This window comes from Sander vitreus, chromosome 12 (assembly GCF_031162955.1).
Source record: "Sander vitreus isolate 19-12246 chromosome 12, sanVit1, whole genome shotgun sequence".
In the NCBI taxonomy this organism is placed as follows: domain Eukaryota; kingdom Metazoa; phylum Chordata; class Actinopteri; order Perciformes; family Percidae; genus Sander; species Sander vitreus.
In genome coordinates, this window is record NC_135866.1 from 27226295 (window position 1) to 27246024 (window position 19730).

The 19730-nt window shown below is 39.1% G+C and overlaps 1 protein-coding gene across 5 annotated transcripts in view; it reads right to left on the minus strand.

Moving 5' to 3' along the window:
* The window catches only part of LOC144527100 (uncharacterized), a 62026-nt gene that overhangs the window by 3523 nt on the left and 38773 nt on the right, over window positions 1-19730 (minus strand). For 4 of the 5 annotated variants that reach the window (XM_078264981.1, XM_078264984.1, XM_078264982.1 and 1 more), the window contains 14 exons: window positions 19483-19587; window positions 18676-18713; window positions 18417-18565; window positions 17456-17631; window positions 11734-11870; window positions 10531-10678; window positions 9160-9463; window positions 8493-8615; window positions 7606-7903; window positions 6937-7038; window positions 6318-6552; window positions 6121-6205; window positions 5598-5795; window positions 4555-4650 (listed from right to left, as the gene is read on the minus strand). In XM_078264981.1, the coding sequence (XP_078121107.1) occupies window positions 4555-4650; window positions 5598-5795; window positions 6121-6205; window positions 6318-6552; window positions 6937-7038; window positions 7606-7903; window positions 8493-8615; window positions 9160-9463; window positions 10531-10678; window positions 11734-11870; window positions 17456-17631; window positions 18417-18565; window positions 18676-18713; window positions 19483-19587 (2194 nt within the window). The remainder of the gene's footprint in view (window positions 1-4554; window positions 4651-5597; window positions 5796-6120; window positions 6206-6317; window positions 6553-6936; window positions 7039-7605; window positions 7904-8492; window positions 8616-9159; window positions 9464-10530; window positions 10679-11733; window positions 11871-17455; window positions 17632-18416; window positions 18566-18675; window positions 18714-19482; window positions 19588-19730) is intronic. The other variant, XM_078264983.1, reaches the window with a different exon arrangement.

Sequence of the window (19730 nt, forward strand, 5' to 3'; positions counted from 1 at the left end):
TCTTGTTTTTCTAAATGAATGAGTCATTATCTCATGAGTTCCCAAAAACAGAGCTCTTCTTCTGTAACCCTGCAAACATGACCCTTCTTTCTTGTATTTACTTCCTGCATGAAATCAGGACATGCTCCACAGAGGCAAAAAACAGAGCTCTCTTTTGGGGAATTCATAAACTTTTCTGTCATATCAGATAGCTTAGAGTGATAAGAGAATTTTTGAAAGACAGAAGGTTGCGAGTTCAAATCTTGTATGTTTCATTAAGTTTTGAGGTCCAATATACTAAGTGAAAGAGACAAATATGATGAAAACATAACCACTTTTGTGAGGTCAGATAGCTTAGGGTGATAAGAAACTGCTTGGAAGATGAAAGGTTGTGTGTTCAAATCTTATATATATTTCAGTAAGTTTTGAGGTCCAATATACTAAGTGAAAAAGAGAAATATGCCAACAACCTAATCATTTAGGTTAGGTCAGATAGCTTAGGGTGATAAGCGAATAATTTGTAGACAGAAGGTTGTGTGTTCAAATCGTATAGGCTGCAATAAGATTAAAGACCTACTTTACAGGAATGAACAACTCTAATTGATGAAGAGCAAAGTTATAAGGTTGTGTTCCTGTCACTCTTTCCCAACCGGTTGGTTTTAAGAGATAAATGCACTTTTCGACATACTATACAATGACATTTTTTCCAAATTTTTTCAGACATACCATGCTATGACTTTTTTAACACTTTTTTCAATATACTATACTATGACTTTTTATCACTTTTTTTCGACATACTATATACTATGACTTGTTTTGACATACTATACTATGACTTTTTATCACGTTTTACCTCTTTTTTTACTATGAGTTTTTTAAATATTTTTTTCGACATACTATATATGACCTTTTTATCATTTTTTTCAACATACAACACGATGACTTTTTTTTCGCATTTTTCGACATACTATACTATGACTTTTTTTCGATATACTATACTATGACTTTTTATAACTTTTTTCGACAGTATACTATTACTTTTTTCAACATACTATACTCTGACTTTTTTTAATCCATTTTCGAAATACTTTTGACATGCTATGACTTTTTTCAACATACTATACTATGACTTTTTCGACATACTATACTATGAATTTTTTGACTTTTTACGACATATTATGCCTTCTTCATACAAACTTCTTCATAAATTTTTTTCAATATGATATACTATGACTTTTTTAATCAATTTTTTCGACATGTTATACTATGACTTTTTTCGACATGCTATACTATGAATTTTATGACTATTTTCGACATACTATTCTATGACTTTTGTATCACTTTTTTTCGACATACTATACTATGACTTTTTTTAATACATTTTTTCGACCCAGCTATACTATGACCATTTTGGACATTCTATACTATGAATTTTATGACTATTTTCGACATACTATTCTATGACTTTTGTATCACTTTTTTTCGACAAGCTATACTATGAATTTTATGACTTTTTACGACATTCTATGCTATGACTTTTTCCTAAATCTTTTCGACATGCTATACTATGACCATTTTGGACATTCTATACTATGACTTTTTTATCACTTTTTTTGACATACTATTCTATGACTTTTGTATCACTTTTTTTCTGACATACTATACTATGACTTTTTTTATAATTTTTTCAACACGCTGTACTATTACCTTCATTTGACATTCTATACTATGACTTTTTTTTATCACTTTTTTCTACATACTATACTATAACTTTTTTAATAATTTTTTTCGACATGCTAGGACTATTTTTGACATTCTATACTATGAATTTTATGACTATTTTCGACAACCTATTCTATGACTTTTGTATCACTTTTTTTCGACATACTACACTGACTTTTTTTATAATTTTTTTCGACATGCTATACTATGACTTTTTTTCGACATTCTATACTATAAATGTTAGGACTTTTTTCGACATACTATGCCATGACTTTTTCATGAATTTTTTTCAACATGCTATACTATGACTTTTTTTGACAAGCTATACTATGATTTTTATTACTTTTGACAAACTATGCTATGACTTTTTCATACATTTTTTCAACATGCTATACTATGACTTTTCGACATGTTATACTATGAATTTTGACTTTTTCGACATACTATGCTATGACTTTTTCATAAAAACTTTCAAAAAGCTATGCTACGAATTTTTTTCGACAAGCTATACTACGACTTTTATGACTTTTTTCGACATACTACGCTATGAATTTTATGACTTTTTACGACATTCTATGCTATGACTTTTTCCTAAACCTTTTCGACATGCTATACTATGACTTTTTTCGACATTGTATGCTATAAATTCTATGATCTTTTTTCGACATTCTATACTATGACTTTTTTATCACTTTTTTTGACATACTATTCTATGACTTTTTTTAGTACTTTTTTCAACATGCTGTACTATTACCTTCATTCGACATGCTATACTATGACTTTTTTTTATCACTTTTTTCTACATACTATACTATAACTTTTTTAATAATTTTTTTCGACATGCTAGGACTATTTTTGACATTCTATACTATGAATTTTATGACTATTTTTGACAACCTATTCTATGACTTTTGTATCACTTTTTTTCGACATACTATGCTATGACTTTTTTTCGACATGCTATACTATGACTTTTTTTTGACATGCTATACTACAACGATTTTTTTCTGCATGCTATAAATGACTTTTTTCGACATTGTATACTATGAATTTTATGACTTTTTTCGACATACTATGCTATGACTTTTTCATGAATTTTTTTCAACATGACTTTTTTTTAATGATATTTTTTCGACATTCTATACTATGAATTTCATGAATATTTTCGACATACTATACTATGACTTTTTTAATACATTTTTTCGACCCAGCTATACTATGACCATTTTTTCGACATTCTATACTATGAATTTTATGACTATTTTCGACATACTATTCTATGACTTTTGTATCACTTTTTTTCGACATGCTATACTATGACTTTTTTTCGACATGTTATACTATGACTTTTTTTCGACATGCTATACTATGACTTTTTTTCGACATGCTATACTATGACTTTTTTTCGACATTCTATACTATAAATTTTAGGACTTTTTTCGACATGCTATGAATTTTATGACTTTTTTTCGACATACTATACTACGACAATTTTTTCTACATGCTATACTATGACTTTTTTCGACATTGTATACTATGAATTTTATGACTTTTTTCGACATGCTATACTATGACTTTTTTTCGACATTCTATACTATAAATGTTAGGACTTTTTTCGACATACTATGCTATGACTTTTTCATACATTTTTTTTCAAAATGCTATACTATTACTTTTTTTGACAAGCTATACTATGATTTTTATGACTTTTGACATACTATGCTATGACTTTTTCATACATTTTTTTCAACATGCTATACTATTACTTTTTTTGACAAGCTATACTATGATTTTTATTACTTTTGACAAACTATGCTATGACTTTTTCATAACATTTTTTCAACATGCTATACTATGACTTTTCGACATGTTATACTGTGACTTTTTTCGACAAGCTAAACTATGACTTTTTTTTATAAATTTTTTCGACATGCTATACTATGAATTTTATGACTTTTTTCAACAAGCTATACTATGACTTTTTTCAACATGTTATACTATGACTTTTTTCGACATGCTATAAATTAATTTTTATCACTTTTCATACATACATATTTTTTCATACTAAAAATATTGAACACAGCTGATTGAGAATTCCTAATTTGACGCACCCATTTCCCATTTTACCAACTCATTCATTACTCTTTTAGTTACTTTTTCATCCAAATACCACATATTCTAGCATTGCTAATGGATGCAAATTTGTCATGACAGGTGTATTGCTCAGGACCCAGGGAAGTGCAGTGTTGACTGTGAAGTTGTTTGGATAAGTGGTTCTTGAGAAAGCTACAAGCAGCAAAAGCACAGGCCAACCAATCTGCTCGTTCCGAACAGACACATTTTAAACAGGCACTGCACTAGTTACTGACATAAATGGACAGAGAGAGACAACATAAAGTCAATGTAAATGTGTTAATCCAGATATATTAGCTGTTGTGAGTTAGGACCAGGAACATATTCACTGCAAACTACAAACAAGGTGAGCACACCCATTGTAGTTAGGTGAGAACCTAATTATTTGATTCATTATTGTTAATGGGATACTGAGGAACTAGCTAAAGACGCAATAAGTTAAATTTGGTTAGAAATGGTTAACATTAGAACACAAATCCAGATTTTTAACTCATTGTGGATTAAAACAATCTTTTTCTGGCAGAGAAGTGTCTTGTGCACAATTGTAGGCTACTTTGTCAGAATATTCTGATGTTGTCTTTAATAAAAGTCTGCAGACTTTCTTAAACATGCACTCATAACTTCAGGGAGCCACATTTTGAAATTTGAGTTAAAAAGTCTGTTCTGGATATTGAGTCGTTAATAATTAGTACTGTTAGACATTTTTTCTTTTCTTTGTACCTTAGACTCCATCCCTCTGTTCTGAAAATCAGAGGCTTGGAGTTCAGCCACACCTCTGCTCCCTACATCCCTCACAGTGCATTTCTGCTGAAACACCTGGGTGACAGGGGCAGAGGGTCCAAGGTGAAGGTTAAGTTTTTGGTTGGGGCAGAAGCACAAGGATGCAATGGATGCTAAAGACCTTTTCTCAATGCTTCAACATAGTGGTTTCCAACATATCTGTCAGATTAACGCAGTACCCCTTCATAATATGTTCCAAACACAAATTATTAAATAAGTGGCTTTTTTTCATTTTAAGCCAACAATTTCAACTGTTGAGCCATTACTTTAAGCTAACTATTTTAACCATGTTGTCCATTACGTTTAGCTATTTCAACTTTTTAGCCATTACTTTAAGCTATTTAAACTGTTTAGCCATTACAATTGGCTAACTATTTCAACCGTTTACCCATAACTTTTAGCTAACTATTTCAAATGTTTAGCCATTATTTAAGCTCACTATTTAAACTGTTTAGCCATTACTTTTAGCTAACTATTTCAACCGTTTATCCATTAATTTTAGCTATTCATGTCTACCATTTGTTCATTACTTTTAGCTAACTATCTATTGAAACGTATGCACTCGCTTGCTAACTAGTTTTCAAGCACACTTACATAACTGCAAGATGTAGTGTTCAGGTGTTACAGCAGATATATTCTTGAACTCAAATCATAATTTCCATTTTTTTTTTTTTTTATTAGTTGAGCTGCTCCACAATCTTTCCACGTTCCCCCGTGGGTACAAGTACCCCTGCTAATCACTGCTTTATCGTGTTCATGATACCAAATTTCACTTGAGGGTTCAGTTTGTGGGCACATACAGTAAGTTAGAATGAGCAGTCTGTAAAAACAGGTAATATGTAAAATATGTATTTTAACTGCATGATATTCATCAAATCAGCAGTGAGCCATACTTGACAAAAAGCAATATGAGCACCAGCTAGTTTCCCTGGTTAAGTATTTGATCTCCTCAAGTTTTAAGGAACAGCAAATGAATAACATACCTGCAGCTCTTTCATGAATTTACTGTCCTCCTCCTCCTCCTCTTCCTCATCATCGCTGTGTGCTGAGGCTGTAGAAAGGGTGGAGGTGGAACCAGCCAGATGTGCAGGAGCAAACATCTGGGGTTTGGGTTTGACCTCTGGTGGCTGTCTTAGGGGTTTGGGCTGAGGAACCACAGACGGCTCTTTCTCACCCTCATCCTTAAACAGATTCATGAGGTAAAAACACAGCGTAGAACACATACACTACTTTGTTGTTGTTGCTTTGTTGCCATTTTTTAAGAAGGGGAACAATTTGTAATTTCCTTATTTTGTGACGTGTATCCAAAGATATAAACTTCATCAAAGTCTCTGGAGGCTTTCAAGTCACACAACTTATTTCAAGTCTCCTCAGATTTCAGATGTATAGTCTTCTTAGCTATGAGCCCACACACACACACACACACACACACACACACACACACACACACACACACACACACACACACACACACACACACACACACACACACACACACAAACATACCTGGGCTCCAACCGGCTCTTTCCTGGTGGTGAAAATCACCTCTCCTGACCGTCCTGTGGTCAGACCTGAATTGACAGCATGGAACCTGGGAAGACAATAAGAAAAAAAATAATAATGCATTCAAGGTGATTTATAGTTGACTTTAAAAAGCCCGGCAGAAAGCCTGGTCTGCAGGTGATCTTTAGTCATGAACTGACCTTCGTGGAGGAGGAGGAGGAGGAGGAGACTTGCCGGCCCTCTCTGGGCTCTGCTTCATCTCCTTGTCCACACTGGTGCGACGGGGTTTCTCCACCCTTGGCCGCCTGTTGCTGGGAGAAGCTGAGGGAGAAACTGATGGGGAAGCTGAGGGAGAAGCTGATGGAACAGCTGATAGAGGAGCTGAGGGAGGAGGCTTCACGGCGGCTGCTGGAAGCTGTGAGGCTGCTGCTGGAGCTAAACACATCCAAACATCAAAGTCAGCCGTCATTTAGTTACTTAGATCTGGGAGAGAATAATTAGGATATGTGCCTGGTCATGCCCGTTTTGTGCATTTTAGGGATGGGCTATCTTGCTGAATGATTGACTGGTATCGGCTAAAAAGCCAGACCCATGCAGCCTTCATACGTTTTAACCCATTGTGCTCTGGGTCGACCAGTTCTCAAAAAATGTCAAGCAAGTGAACCACTTAGTGTCACACACAGATACACAGCAGCCAACTTATGCCCGTGCTGTGTGTCTCTACCAGCTGCACCACACCACTGAAGTGCTGCTGTCAAATATAGATATTGGAGTGCATATGGCTGTGTTTTGTTTTCTCTGTTCAAACGGCTATCATACCTGTGTCTAGGGGTTGTAACTGGGTGGAGTCCACCTCATCCCTCAGCTGCGGAGGTGTGTCTTCCTGGGAATCAGACAGAAGTGCCCGCTGCTCCACTGAGGCTGCCGCACCAACACACACATACACAACATATACATGTTTAGGTCCTATCTTAGAAAAATGGCGACGACTACGCACCGCAGTTAGCATGATCGGTCGAAATGTCACCTTGTTTGGCAGAAATCTGTCTTTTTTTCTGTTACACAAAAATTGAGATTATGCTTGAGTAAATGAAGCCCCAATTCACAAAACTGGTAAAGAAAAATAATATTCATATTTAAATAAATCACCTGGAGAGACCAGTACTGAGATTAGCTCTCCTATTCAAGTTTATGTTCTTCTTGTTCAACGGTTGTTTGGTAAATTTACAGATTATCATGTCTCGTGATTTTCGCCAAAAAAACCCTATCATCTATTTTCTTTTGGGGATTTTATGATTTTGTTGGCATAATTTGGCATGAGAACTTGTACAGTTTAGTAGTTGTTAATAAATCCTCCGTTCTTCCTGAATGTGACTAGGAACACTGGTAAGAGCAAACCTAACAGGAAAAAGTCGGAACGATTCAGGTTGAGAATAAGAAAGCGTTGTTGCATTAGGCCCAATGTCTTTTCAGTGACTTGGATTCTACCTTGCAGTGTCGGGTCCAGAGCCGTGTCCTGCTCTGACTCTGATGCAGTGGGGGTGATCTGTCCTGAGGCAGAATCAGAGCAACCCTTTCTGGTATCGGACACATTCAGATCAGGGATGGACATAATCAGGCTGGCCTGGGCTTCCTGGAGGACCTGGTCACAGTCTGTGTTGGTGTCGGTGGGTGGAGGCTGACTGGTGTCACAGCTGGCTGACTGCTTGGCTTGGCTGGTGCTAGAGTGGTTCGTACTGTCAGTTTCTACACTCAGACTGCCCACTGGAGTTTGTCTCTCTGTAGCCTGAGGGGGACACACAGAGTCACACAGGTTGATGATAGCTTGGGGGTTTGTTATAATTATACTATAGCTACTTGGGCGGAGTGATTATTACTCCAACTCTGAGCGAACTCCAGGCGAACTCTCTGCTCCTCACCACGGGGCTTCTCAGGTGCTGCGAGCAAATCACTCCGCCCAAGTAGCAGAAGTAGCAGTGTTTCGCCTTCTGAGAATATAGTTCCCAGTTTGTATACGGTTAGAAGATGGCTGTGTCTCATGTGACCTTGTTATTTGTACACGCTGTGACTATACAAATCATGTAAATAGGAACATGCTGATGTTATTTTGTCACTTATTGGGAACAGTAGGCTAGATGGAGCCGGTTACCTCCAGGATCTGTGCTAAGCTAGGCTAGCGGTGGGTGTGTCAGACAGAGATGGAGATGAGAAGGGTATGTACGGACTTATCTAACTCTGGGGGATACGGTGAATAAGCTAAAGTCCCAATACGTCGGCGTGTTCCTTTAAACTTGATGATCAGACATGAATTGCCAAAACATTAGAAGTATAAAACATAATAGTGAGTGAGTATATACACTGTATTTCACACTGACCCCAGTATGTGTCTGTGAGTGTTTCACGGTGGTCCGGTCAGCGGGGCTCTCCTGTGTTGGTGACTGCAGAGGCCCCGGTCTCCTCTGCAGGGCAGGGCTGCCCTCTCTGCTGCGAGGACTCACCTTCACAGCACAACAACATTTCTCATGTTCTGCACTAACAGAAACATCTGTTTATACACCAGGGCTGCACAACAGATTTTTTTTATTTTATCGTCATCGCAATATCAACTGGCGCAATAAACACGTTGTGAAAAGCTGCAACATATCGCGAAAGACACTCAAGAGATTTTTTGACTCAGTTGAGTAAGAAAATATCAGTAGAGAACTGCAATTTAAAATGTAGCTGTCATTCTTTTTTTAGTGCTGCCTTTTATATTTAATTCAATGTTCAACTTGTTCAGTAAAAGAATGTTGTTCCTTTCATTTGTTTTTAAGTCAACGAGCAATTTGTTGTATTTTAGCAGAATACTGAAAGCAGCAGAAAGGCAGAACTGAGAACACTTTACTATTTTATTCATCACAAGTAATATCGTTATCGCAATATTCAACAACGTTATTGCATATTTTCTTCATATTGTGCAGCCCTATTATACACACAGTCCCACATTTTGTAATATTCATTGTTATAATCATTCACCGAACGGACCAATCGTCAGCGCTGTACCTTGGCCACAGTGGGTGAGTCTCGTCCATGAGTGGGTGTCAGTGGGGGGCTGGGGTGGTGCTGGGAGGGCTGGATCACTGTGGCTGCTGCTGTGTTCATTCTGCGGGCCGTGACGAGGGAGGGTGAGCCCGCCTGACTGCCAGAGAGGGAGGGGGTGGGCAGAGGAGGTCTGACCGAGGATCGAGACTGGGGTTTGGGGGAGCTCTGGGGGCTCTGGGTCTTCAAGGGGCCCGGTTCAATTTGTAGGACCTTTACAGGCTCCACGTGGGCTGGTCTTGCTTGGGTGGCTGACTCTGACACATACCTGTTGATACCAGGGAGGACAGAGATGGCTATATACGCATCAGCATTATTTTCCTGCCAAACAGAACTGTTTTAACGGAACTGTGTCCATCCTTGGACACTTTTTGGCTAATGTTCTATCAGAGTATCTTTTTGAATACGAATATAAATTAGCTTGTCATATTTTCAGTTGATTTAATGATGTCAAACTTAAAGGTACTCAATCAACTCTGCTCCCTGTCCCCCCTCCATTATGTGCATGCGCACTAACCCCCACCCCCTCCCCCAACCATCTTGTCGGTGACTGGCTGGAACGTGGTTTGTTGTATTTTGGTGCACAGCCTGTGCCTCTAGTGTTTGTTTGACGTTTACGACCCCTGTGTTGTCTCCTGAGACCGGGCTTTTTCACAGTGTGTTCAGGAGACCGGCAGCTAGCGGATCAAGGAGAGATGCCTACGAGTTGAGACAAATGAAATTGTGCTGAAACCATGCAGGAACTCATTACGCACCTTTAAGTGAAACTTCTTACCTTTCTAACGGAATGTCATTTGAACCATTTAATATAGCTCCGTCTTAACAAGAGCTGGCAAAATGAAGCTAATACCGGTTAATTAGCCATGCGCTACTCGGACACCCCCCCCATCTCCTCGCTGTAAATCACTGGGCGCTGCTGGTTATCGGGGGTATTAACCATATTAACAAATCACCCCAGATTAACATCAATGCTCTCAATTCATCCAGGAATGTACTTCAACAACTCCAAATTATGCAGTAAAAGCTCCTGAAGTTCCACTTTGAATGTAAAGTTTTCCCGCCATCTGAGTTCTTACTGCTTTTTCTCATTAAAGTCACTTTCGTATACAACTTAGCCATGTAAATATCCATGTAGATATATGAAAATTCACACTTATATTCTTAGATGTGTATACATTACTTTTATTTGCAATTTGGGGGCGATCGCCCAGGAGAAGCACAACGAAAACACTGGAAAGTGCGTCAGACCGGATGTGTCCGGATACGGCCAACAGCCGCGAGCTGCGTCCGTACATGGACACGGTTACAATACTTCTGAGTAAAGTTTATGAGCACCTGCGGAGACGACTGAGGCCTTCAGTCAGGTCTTTGACCCTCTTCAGCATGGAGTCCATCTTGTGAGGCTCCTCCTTCAGGAAACGCACGGCCTCCACCTCCAGCCTCAGCACGGAGCGCATCTTCCCCTGCAGCTCTGGATACTCACCTGGAAGACAACCAAACAGTAGAGACGCAATGAAATCAAAAATGACCTTTTCTCCGTGTAAACTTTGTAGTTCTACATATCGCCATATATAGATATTTGAAAATGAATCCGTTGGGTCCTGCAGCCCTAAGCAGGATAATTAACCCTTGTGTTGTCTTCCCGTCGACCATGCAGCTTTTTGTCATTCTGGCTCAAAATGAAAACCTTTTTTTCACCAATGTTTTAGTCGTCTTTTTCGACACTTTTGTGGCTTTTTTGACGTTTTGAAGCTTTTTTCCCCCAAGTTTTTGTCACTTTTTCCAATGTCTGTCGATTTTTAAAAAAAAGTTGTTCTTGTTTTTTCCCCCCATGTTTTTGAAGCATTTTTGTTTGATTGTCTGATTTTACATAAAATTGCTTGATTTCTTGCAATAAATCAAGATATTTTGTAATACATTTCTTAATCAGAGCATTCACATAAGGCAAGCATAACATGAGCAGAATGCTAAATATTTAAAAATCAATGAATCAATTGTTACAAACACAGCCAATTTCTTCCCATGGAGCCATTCCCATGGAAACGTTCCCCAACAATGCGTACAGTGTATCGTGGTACAGTCCAGAAGTGCAGTCGAAGTGGAACAGTAAATACACAACTGCATGCAGTCATTTCAAGATAAAAGGCAATCAGATAATATGTTTATGGGGCTCACAGCATTAAAAAACAAAGTCTGATTACTCTGGACGATCCACAGACCTCAGATTCAACCGTCTTTAGTGGAACTACTCTCTATTGAGAAAAAAATAAACTCTGTGAAAACTGAAAACTGTTGTTGCAATTTGGGTCAACTGACCCTTTACATTCACAACTACATGTATAGGAATTATTGGCTTTAGACTCAAAAGAAAAATAATGACACATTAATTACATTAATACCTCCCTTTCTAATAATCGTAGGTGGATGACCTATGTGATGATTCCATTTACATCCAAAGTACTGATCCATTACATCCTAGCCCACAGAGAGACACTGTTTGATTCAGTCCTGTCTTGAAAAAACCCAAAACCCACCGACCTTTAAGAATGGCCAGAGCTTCTCCAACCCTGCGCAGGTTGACCGCTCCCTCCTCCACGTCTCTCAGAGTGACTGACAGCTGGTTGGGACTGGAGGCGGAGCTATGTTGCAAATGGTTCACATAGTCCTCCAGTTCACTGAGAAAAAAAGGCATCAAACATTTGGCATTAACAGTCAACACAGGAAGAAAAATGTATGTGATAGCCTACTGTAGACACAAGATGGCAGCAGAAAGTACATTTAAGGGGGTTCCAAAGTTCTGTCAGTGGCCTTTAAGTTAGAATAAAATTTTATTTTTTAGAGCCAGTTTTGGCTTTAACCCTCTAGACCAGGGGTATCAAACTCAACTTCCCTAAGGGCCACACTAGAAAATGAGAATCACATCAAAGGTCAGACAGAGTTTATTGTTTTTATGTCATGGGAAAAGTCAAATATCTTTGACTATATTATTGCATGTCTGATATAGTCTTCTCACTTACAGTTTGGCCGACAAAAATGTCGAAGAAAATGCCAAAAACGTTTGGAAAAAGCATCGAAAATGTGTTCACGTTGTGAAAAGTGACAAAACGTAGGTGGGCCAAAATGTATTTAAGTGGCCTGATCAAAATTAGCAAGGGGCCGGATTTGGCCCGCGGGCCTTGAGTTTGACACGTGTGCTCTAGACAGAGAACCCATTTCTTCTTTTCAAATTTCTGACTTTCATTTCTTCTTAAACAGTTTTTTGATGCTTACATTGTGTTGGAACACTGTTCAGATACCTTTCAGACTGGTTAGCAATTCTGCTTATATATTCAATTAGACCATCAAGTGACTTTTTTTTTTATTTTTATTTTTTAAATTGGATTTATCTGTTTAAATAAGAGCAAATGAAACCTTCACAGCTAATGTCCAAAAGTATTCATTACATTTATGATTTGATTTCAACTTTATTGGGATGTCTTCAGCTTTCACAAAGACTACTTACTGCAAATGTACTGTAAGCATGACTGGATGCACAGCCTGACAGCTTGTTTTCTGATGCAAACCACCTACCCCAAATGACCCAAAGAGGTACAGTTGTGTTCAAAATAATAGCAGTGTGATTTAAAAAAGTGAATAATGCTCAAAATCCTTAGAATAGCTTTTAATTCCATAATATCAATGTATTGGGAACACTGCACATTCAATTCCAAATCAAAACATGACCAAAATTGATCAAGTTTGTGTTATACCTTTACAGAAAGTGAAGAAAAAGGAATGTTAGGCTGTTCAAAAAAATAGCAGTATTTGCATTTTTCTTTACAAACTCAAACATTTACTGTATGAACTGAAAAATGTCTCAAGGGTTTGCTTTACTTTGAATCATGCACTAATATTTAGTTGCATAACCATTATTTCTGAGAACTGCTTCACATCTGTGTTGCATGGAGTCGACCAACTTCTGGCACCTGTGAACAGGTATTCCAGCCCAGGACCATTGAACTACATTCCACAATTCCTCTGCATTACTGGGTTTTGTCTCAGAAACAGCATTTTTATGTCACCCCACAAGTTTTCTATGGGATTGAGGTCTGGGGATTGGGCTGGCCACTCCATAACAACAATCTTGTTCATCTGGAACCAAGACTTTGCTCGCTTACTGGTGTGTTTTGGGTCATTGACTTGTTGAAAGACCCATTTCAAAGGCATTTCCTCTTCAGCATAAGGCAACATGACCTCTTCACGTATTTTGATGTATTGAAACTGATCCATGATCCCTGGTATGCGATAAATAGGCCCAACACCACAGTATGAGAAACATCCCCATAACATGATTTTTTGCACCACCATGCTTTACTGTCTTCACAGTGTACTGTGGCTTGAATTCAGTGCATGGGGGTCGTCGGACAAACTGTCTGCGGCCCCTAGACCCAAAAAGAACAATTTTGCTCTCATCAGTCCACAGAATGTTGCCCCGTTTCTCTTTTGGGCTGTCAATGTGTCCTTTGGCAAATGTCAACCCATTCAGTACATGTCTTTTTGTCAGCAATGGGACTTTGCGGGGGCTTCTAGCTGATAGCTTTGCTTCACATAGCCTTCTTCTGATCGTAACAGTACTCACAGCTGACTTCAAGTCTTCTTTGATTGTAATTGAATTTTCTGCACTTGTTTATATGTTTTCCCCTCTCCAATCAACTTTTTAATCAAAGTCTGCTGTTCCTCAGAGCAATGTCTGGAACGACCCATTTTGCTGAGTATTTCAGTGTGAAATGCACTATAACCAGCATGCACACCATTTGCTTTCTTCCTTCCTTAAATATGGGCCATAATTGACACCTGTTTCTTCACAGAATCAATCACCTCACTAATTGAACACAACACTGCTATTATTTTTGAAAAATTACAGATTCAATTACACAGAATGAGCAGCATGCATGTCATGACTGTTGGGTCTGTTGGTTTTCTATGACTCTACAACACTTACTAGTAAATTATTTGCCATGTAGAAATATCACTTCTACCAAAAAAAAATATTTATGAGGTTAGTGATGTTGGACTGCTGTTATTTTGAACACAACTGTATGTGCACAGTGGGATTGTCACTTTAGTGTTAAACTGTGTGGGAAATGTGAAATAGCACTCTATGTCAAACTCAAATTGTGACATTTAGAGTTTTTCATCTGTGCAAAGTAATTGTTGAATGACGATAAAAAAAAAAAATATATATATATATATATATATATAAATATATATAGATATAGTGCAGCCCTATAAAGTACAGAGTGAAAAGTGTTCAAAAGCGGATATATTATACAAAGGTTACAGGAGCGTGCCAGGATGGAGGTTTGGTGGAAATAAGTACATATTGGATATATATGAACAGGAAAGGTCAGTATCATATTTTCAGCTTTTCAGAGACTGGAGAAAGAAAGATCCTCCATTGCAAAATACATAGAGATCTGTAAGCTGGTGGAACAGAAGCTAACTCTACTAATAAAGTGTCATGCTTCTCAGATTATAAGATAGGTTGCTAAGCAGTACAAAGTAACTGACACTTGAGGCTTGTGTCTTGAAGAAAAGGGCACAAGAGAAGCTAATGCCTTCTTGATTGGTCGTGTTGGTATTTTGTTAATGATGTACGTGATTTGGTGTGTGGAGAGATAATTGCATTACACTCTTTCTGAACCTCCTACTCATGATGTTTGATAAATGCCAGGCTTCTGTTTGCACAGTCATATGGGTTATGAAGTCAGTGTGTAGCATGCTAACATGAAAATGAGTTCTGATGTCTCTGGAAAGCCATGTCATACCCGATCATATCACTCCCCGTGCCCCTGGCTCTATTTTTAACAATATGTTTCTTCACATTTTCTCTCGGCCTAAAGATGTTTGCTGTGCTCTGTCTTACATGTCACCAACGATTTTGACTTCAGCAGCAGTGACATCATCAAGGGGCACGATGTCAGAGCGAGGGCAAATGTTCAAAAGGCTAAATCGCCACTTAAGAAATCATGGCCACTAATGGAACGTCCAAATGTTGTACAGTGTGGTAGGATCATAGCATGTGAGCGGAATAGAGCGGTGCGAATTTCGGCTTCTCGCTCATGGAGCTTTTCCTTCCCTCCACTCTGCCGCTCAAAGACGTTCAAGGCTAGTCCACACAGCATTCTGGGATGGGAGAAAAACGTGCTCTGGTTTATTGGCATTTCTTTAAACCAATCACAATCGGCAGCGCTAGGGGCTGGACGCAGGTACGGTGCCTCTGCAAATTAGCCTCGGGAAGGAACTTGTTTTGGTGGAACGTGTACGTTCAAAGGTTGTTTTAGTCGTGCAACAGAAAACTCTGATTGGACAGATAGTCTAGCTAGCTGTCTGGATTTACCCTGCAGAGATCTGAGGAGCAGTTAACCACAGTCCTCAGAAATCCACCAGTTTAGAATGCCAACACAAAGAAAGCGGAAGGTGACGGACATCCGGCCGAAAAACAGGGACAACTGGCGGAATTTCCGGCGGCACCTGAACAATCCCGGAAGTGAAACGTCGTCGATATAGATTACTCCACGCTCAACTCTAGGGCTGGGTATCCTTATTGACAGTGGTACCGATACCATTACCGTGATTTCAATACCGGTTACTGAATGATACTTTTTTTGATACCAGTTTTATAAAATCCAATTTAACAAAAAGAAATTACAAAATTACACATTACGGCACAAATCTTTTAATTTGTCCAGCTCTACGTGAGCCCTGTCTCTGTGTGTAGCGTAGAGTTTTTCCTGTGTGTGTCTTTGACGTGTAATGTTACACAGCCAATCACCAGCATTATTAGATCTTGGTAGAAGCATGCTGCATGCTTATTGGCTCACTGACACACAAGATTAGCCCCTTAGCTATTGAAATATGGTATTGAATGACGAGGCATTTTTCGATACTCGATACTACGGAGGCCTTTGGGTCGGTGACTAAAAAGTGTCAAATTCGGTACCCAGCCCTACTCAACTCAGATTTCACCCCCCTCTACTCAAATCCATCACCATCACTCGCTCCAAAAAAAGAAAAAAAGCTACGTTTTATTTATCATGATGAATGGCGCCCCACCCTTCCAAAGTCCAACGGATGACACTGGCGGCACGGAAAGGGAAAGTGGGCGCCGTTCATCTGCATGTACTGTGCTGCAGTTACAAAGAGACGGGCTCAGCCATGCTTCGAAAACTCCCGGTGTGAGCGGTACCAGAGCAAAACTGGAGCGGGGGATATAAGTTGACGCTCACACATTTTTAAGTCCGCTCTCCATCCAAAATCCTCCCGTTCGCGCTTCCCGTTTGCGCGCGCTCCGCTTAGATGCTCTGGATGGGATAGCCTTGATCCCGTGTTTCTCTTCTTAGCTTGTTGTCTGCTGGACATTGATCAGTCACATGTCAATGACTGAAGGATACAGGGTTTTAATCCTAGTGAATGTAAGAGATATGGACAGGATGTGTGTGGGGTTGGTTAGAAGGTGTTTGAAGGTTGGTGAGTTACGAGGTGGCCTGGTTATAAAGGGCTTAGAGAGTGAGGAGAAGGAGTTGAATTCATTGTAGGACAGGGAGCAGGAGTGGGGCTGGGAGCAACAGACAGGGTAGGGAAGTCAGATTGTATTTAGAGACAGAATAACAATAACATTATTGGTTTGGATCTTTGACCAGAAGAAAAAAACTAGAATATGGTCTCATCCTTTTAAACAATCCTATGTAACCTTTGTTGAACAGTGTTGAATACTAAAATGTAGTGGCACGGTAACGGTGACACAAATGAAGTGACACAGTCAGTGAACTGACCCAGTAATGTCAGTAACACATAGGGCTGGACGATCATTCCAAAAAGTAATCGAAACCGAAATTCAGAACCTCTAACCGACGTAATTCTCCCATGTCGGTTATTTCTTTATCCTCTCCCATCATTAATGGTTGAGCATATTTACAGTACAGACCTCGTCAGTAAACTATGAGGGCAACAAATAAATAAATAATCGTTCATTAATCGTAATCAAGGTATAATGTTCAATTAATCGTGATTTTGATTTTAGGTCATATCATCCAGCCCTAGTAACACAGCTAAATCTAAAGGTTGCTAACATTAGCCAGCATGAGCAAAAACGGTAGAAGCAAAACCTCTCAATGTCCTAAACGGTGTTTTATTCATAATGAAATCACATTGTTATTTGCTACTCTTTCTTTCCAAAGTCAGGTAGTCTTTCTTCAAAAATATACATTCAAACTCTTACCTGAGCTGTGTGAGTATAGTCTCCTGTGTAGCCAGGTAGTGGACCCTCTCCTCCTCCATCTGAGCTCTGCGTATGTACGCTGCCTCCTCGGACTGAGCCAGCCGGTCGCAGATCAGCACCACCAGCTCCTGACCTGCCATCCGCAGCATCGAACCCGCGCTCTCCTGGTTCGACAGCTGGAACACATGGAACAGCTCAGGAATTGGGGATTCAACGGAACTTTATTTGCTTAGCTAGTGGTGAGGCCTGAGGGGGTCAGTCTGTCCCTCCAACACTTTGGTCCAAGATATATCTAACGACTGACTTCACTGCCATAAAGGCTGGTCTGGATATTATCGTTCACAGAGGCCCCAGGACCTTCCATATCCTGCCACCGTCAGGCTCAAATGAACCGGGAACCAACACTTAGTAGACCTGATCGTTATGACATTTCTATGATCTCTCTAAGTTTTTGGTTGTTTTGGACTAAATTAAGGCCATTCATTTCAATTTTCATGTGTATTGCAATCAAGATCTAAAGTTGTTCCCAAGCAACCACTCTGTTTCCCTGGTAGCACCTGAGGGTTTGACTAATACCTGGAACAATCATTCCACATAGTTTCTGTCCAAGCCCGACCTGAACCTGAAACCCCAGCGGCACTTTTGGGCCCGAGCACAGTTAAAAACCCAAATTTCCACTGCTGCCTGTAAGTAGAATAAAACACCAGTACCTTTGTGCCAACCCAACACCGATTTAAGCCCGGGATCATTTTCAGAAATGACATCCTGGGTTGGGCCCAATCGGGTTCGTGCAGAGAATCAAAGCTCTGATTGACATCACTGCAATTCCCATAAATGCATACTGTCCTTTCCTGTCTACACTGAAGTCATTCTGCATCCATTTCAGGTTACTGTGATGATGATCATGATTATTATTATCAATGTCACATTGATTATAAGTGGTGAGTATACAGGTCCGTACCTGTAAGTCTCTGAGCTGGTTGAGTTGCAGTCGCAGCTCACACACATTTTTCTTTGCTATCACCAAGCTCTGCTGCAGCCCGCTGTCAGAGGGAGGGGCTTGAAGAGCCAGAGGGGCGGGGCTGAAGCTGTCAGGCTCAGATGACATTCCTGAAGGTAAAAAAAAAAAAAAAGAAGAGATGATTGTTTAGATCATAAAAATGAGTATGTTCTTGGTGGCAGGGAATGTCACCTCTGTTGAAAAAAAGAAGACATCTCACCAGGTCTGTTGCTGAGAAGTTTGCGTTCAGCATTCTCACTGAAAAGACAAACAGATAGTTACATAATAAACCTAACTATCCTGGGTCTAGCCAGGGTTTACACAGTATACAGAACTCATTTCATGTTATTACCTGAAATACCAAGAACTGTCCGATACAGGTCTACTGTATTGTGCAGAATCATTTTCTGGTTCACTCCTATAATATATTAGGGGGTTCACATATGTATCGAGATTTTCCCTAGAATCAATATTTTTGATTTATTTATTTTTACCAAAGATTCCGCAAAATATCTTCTGTCTATACCGTACCGCCGACGGTGACTACATCATATCCGTTTCCAGCAAAACGGAGCAAAAGCAGAAAAAAACTGAAAATCCATGTTACAGTATGTACTTCTTTACAAATGAAATAAATGTCAGACTGACAGACTGACATGGGATGTGCATTCTCTTTAGAAAACAAGTTTTTAGAAATGCCTCGTGATATATTGTCTCTAGAAGTGTATTATTCAACTTTTGTTTTTGTTAAAGAAGGAAAAGAAAATCGCAACATTCAATACTATAGAATCGCAATAAATGAAAATCACAATACAAATCCATTCGGCACCCATGTATCTTGAAAGAAACAAATCGGGACAAAGGACTTTATTCCAGCCTGATAGTGTATGCTCTTATTTAACCTACATTTGTTGGTACACATTTCCTGGATGCATGTAAAGAACATATTGGATGTTTTGCACTTGAGTTGCTTCTGCTGAATCAAAGCTGCTGTTGACTTAAAGGGATAAAGGCACATGTTACAGACCTGACAGCGTCCTTGACTCCTGGAATATCCGGTCCCATAGACAGAGCAGTGTGCACCAGACCTGCTAGACTGGCTATCTGCTGCTCCATGGCTTTCATTCTCTCACTGAAAAATAGAAAAAACACGTGTACAGTATCCATCACATAACAACTAAAAATGTGGTAGCGCTATAATATCTAAATCAAAGGATGTGTTGTCAATATGATAAACGAAATTGTGCTCCATAGCCTTAGTAGTGGTCAAAAACT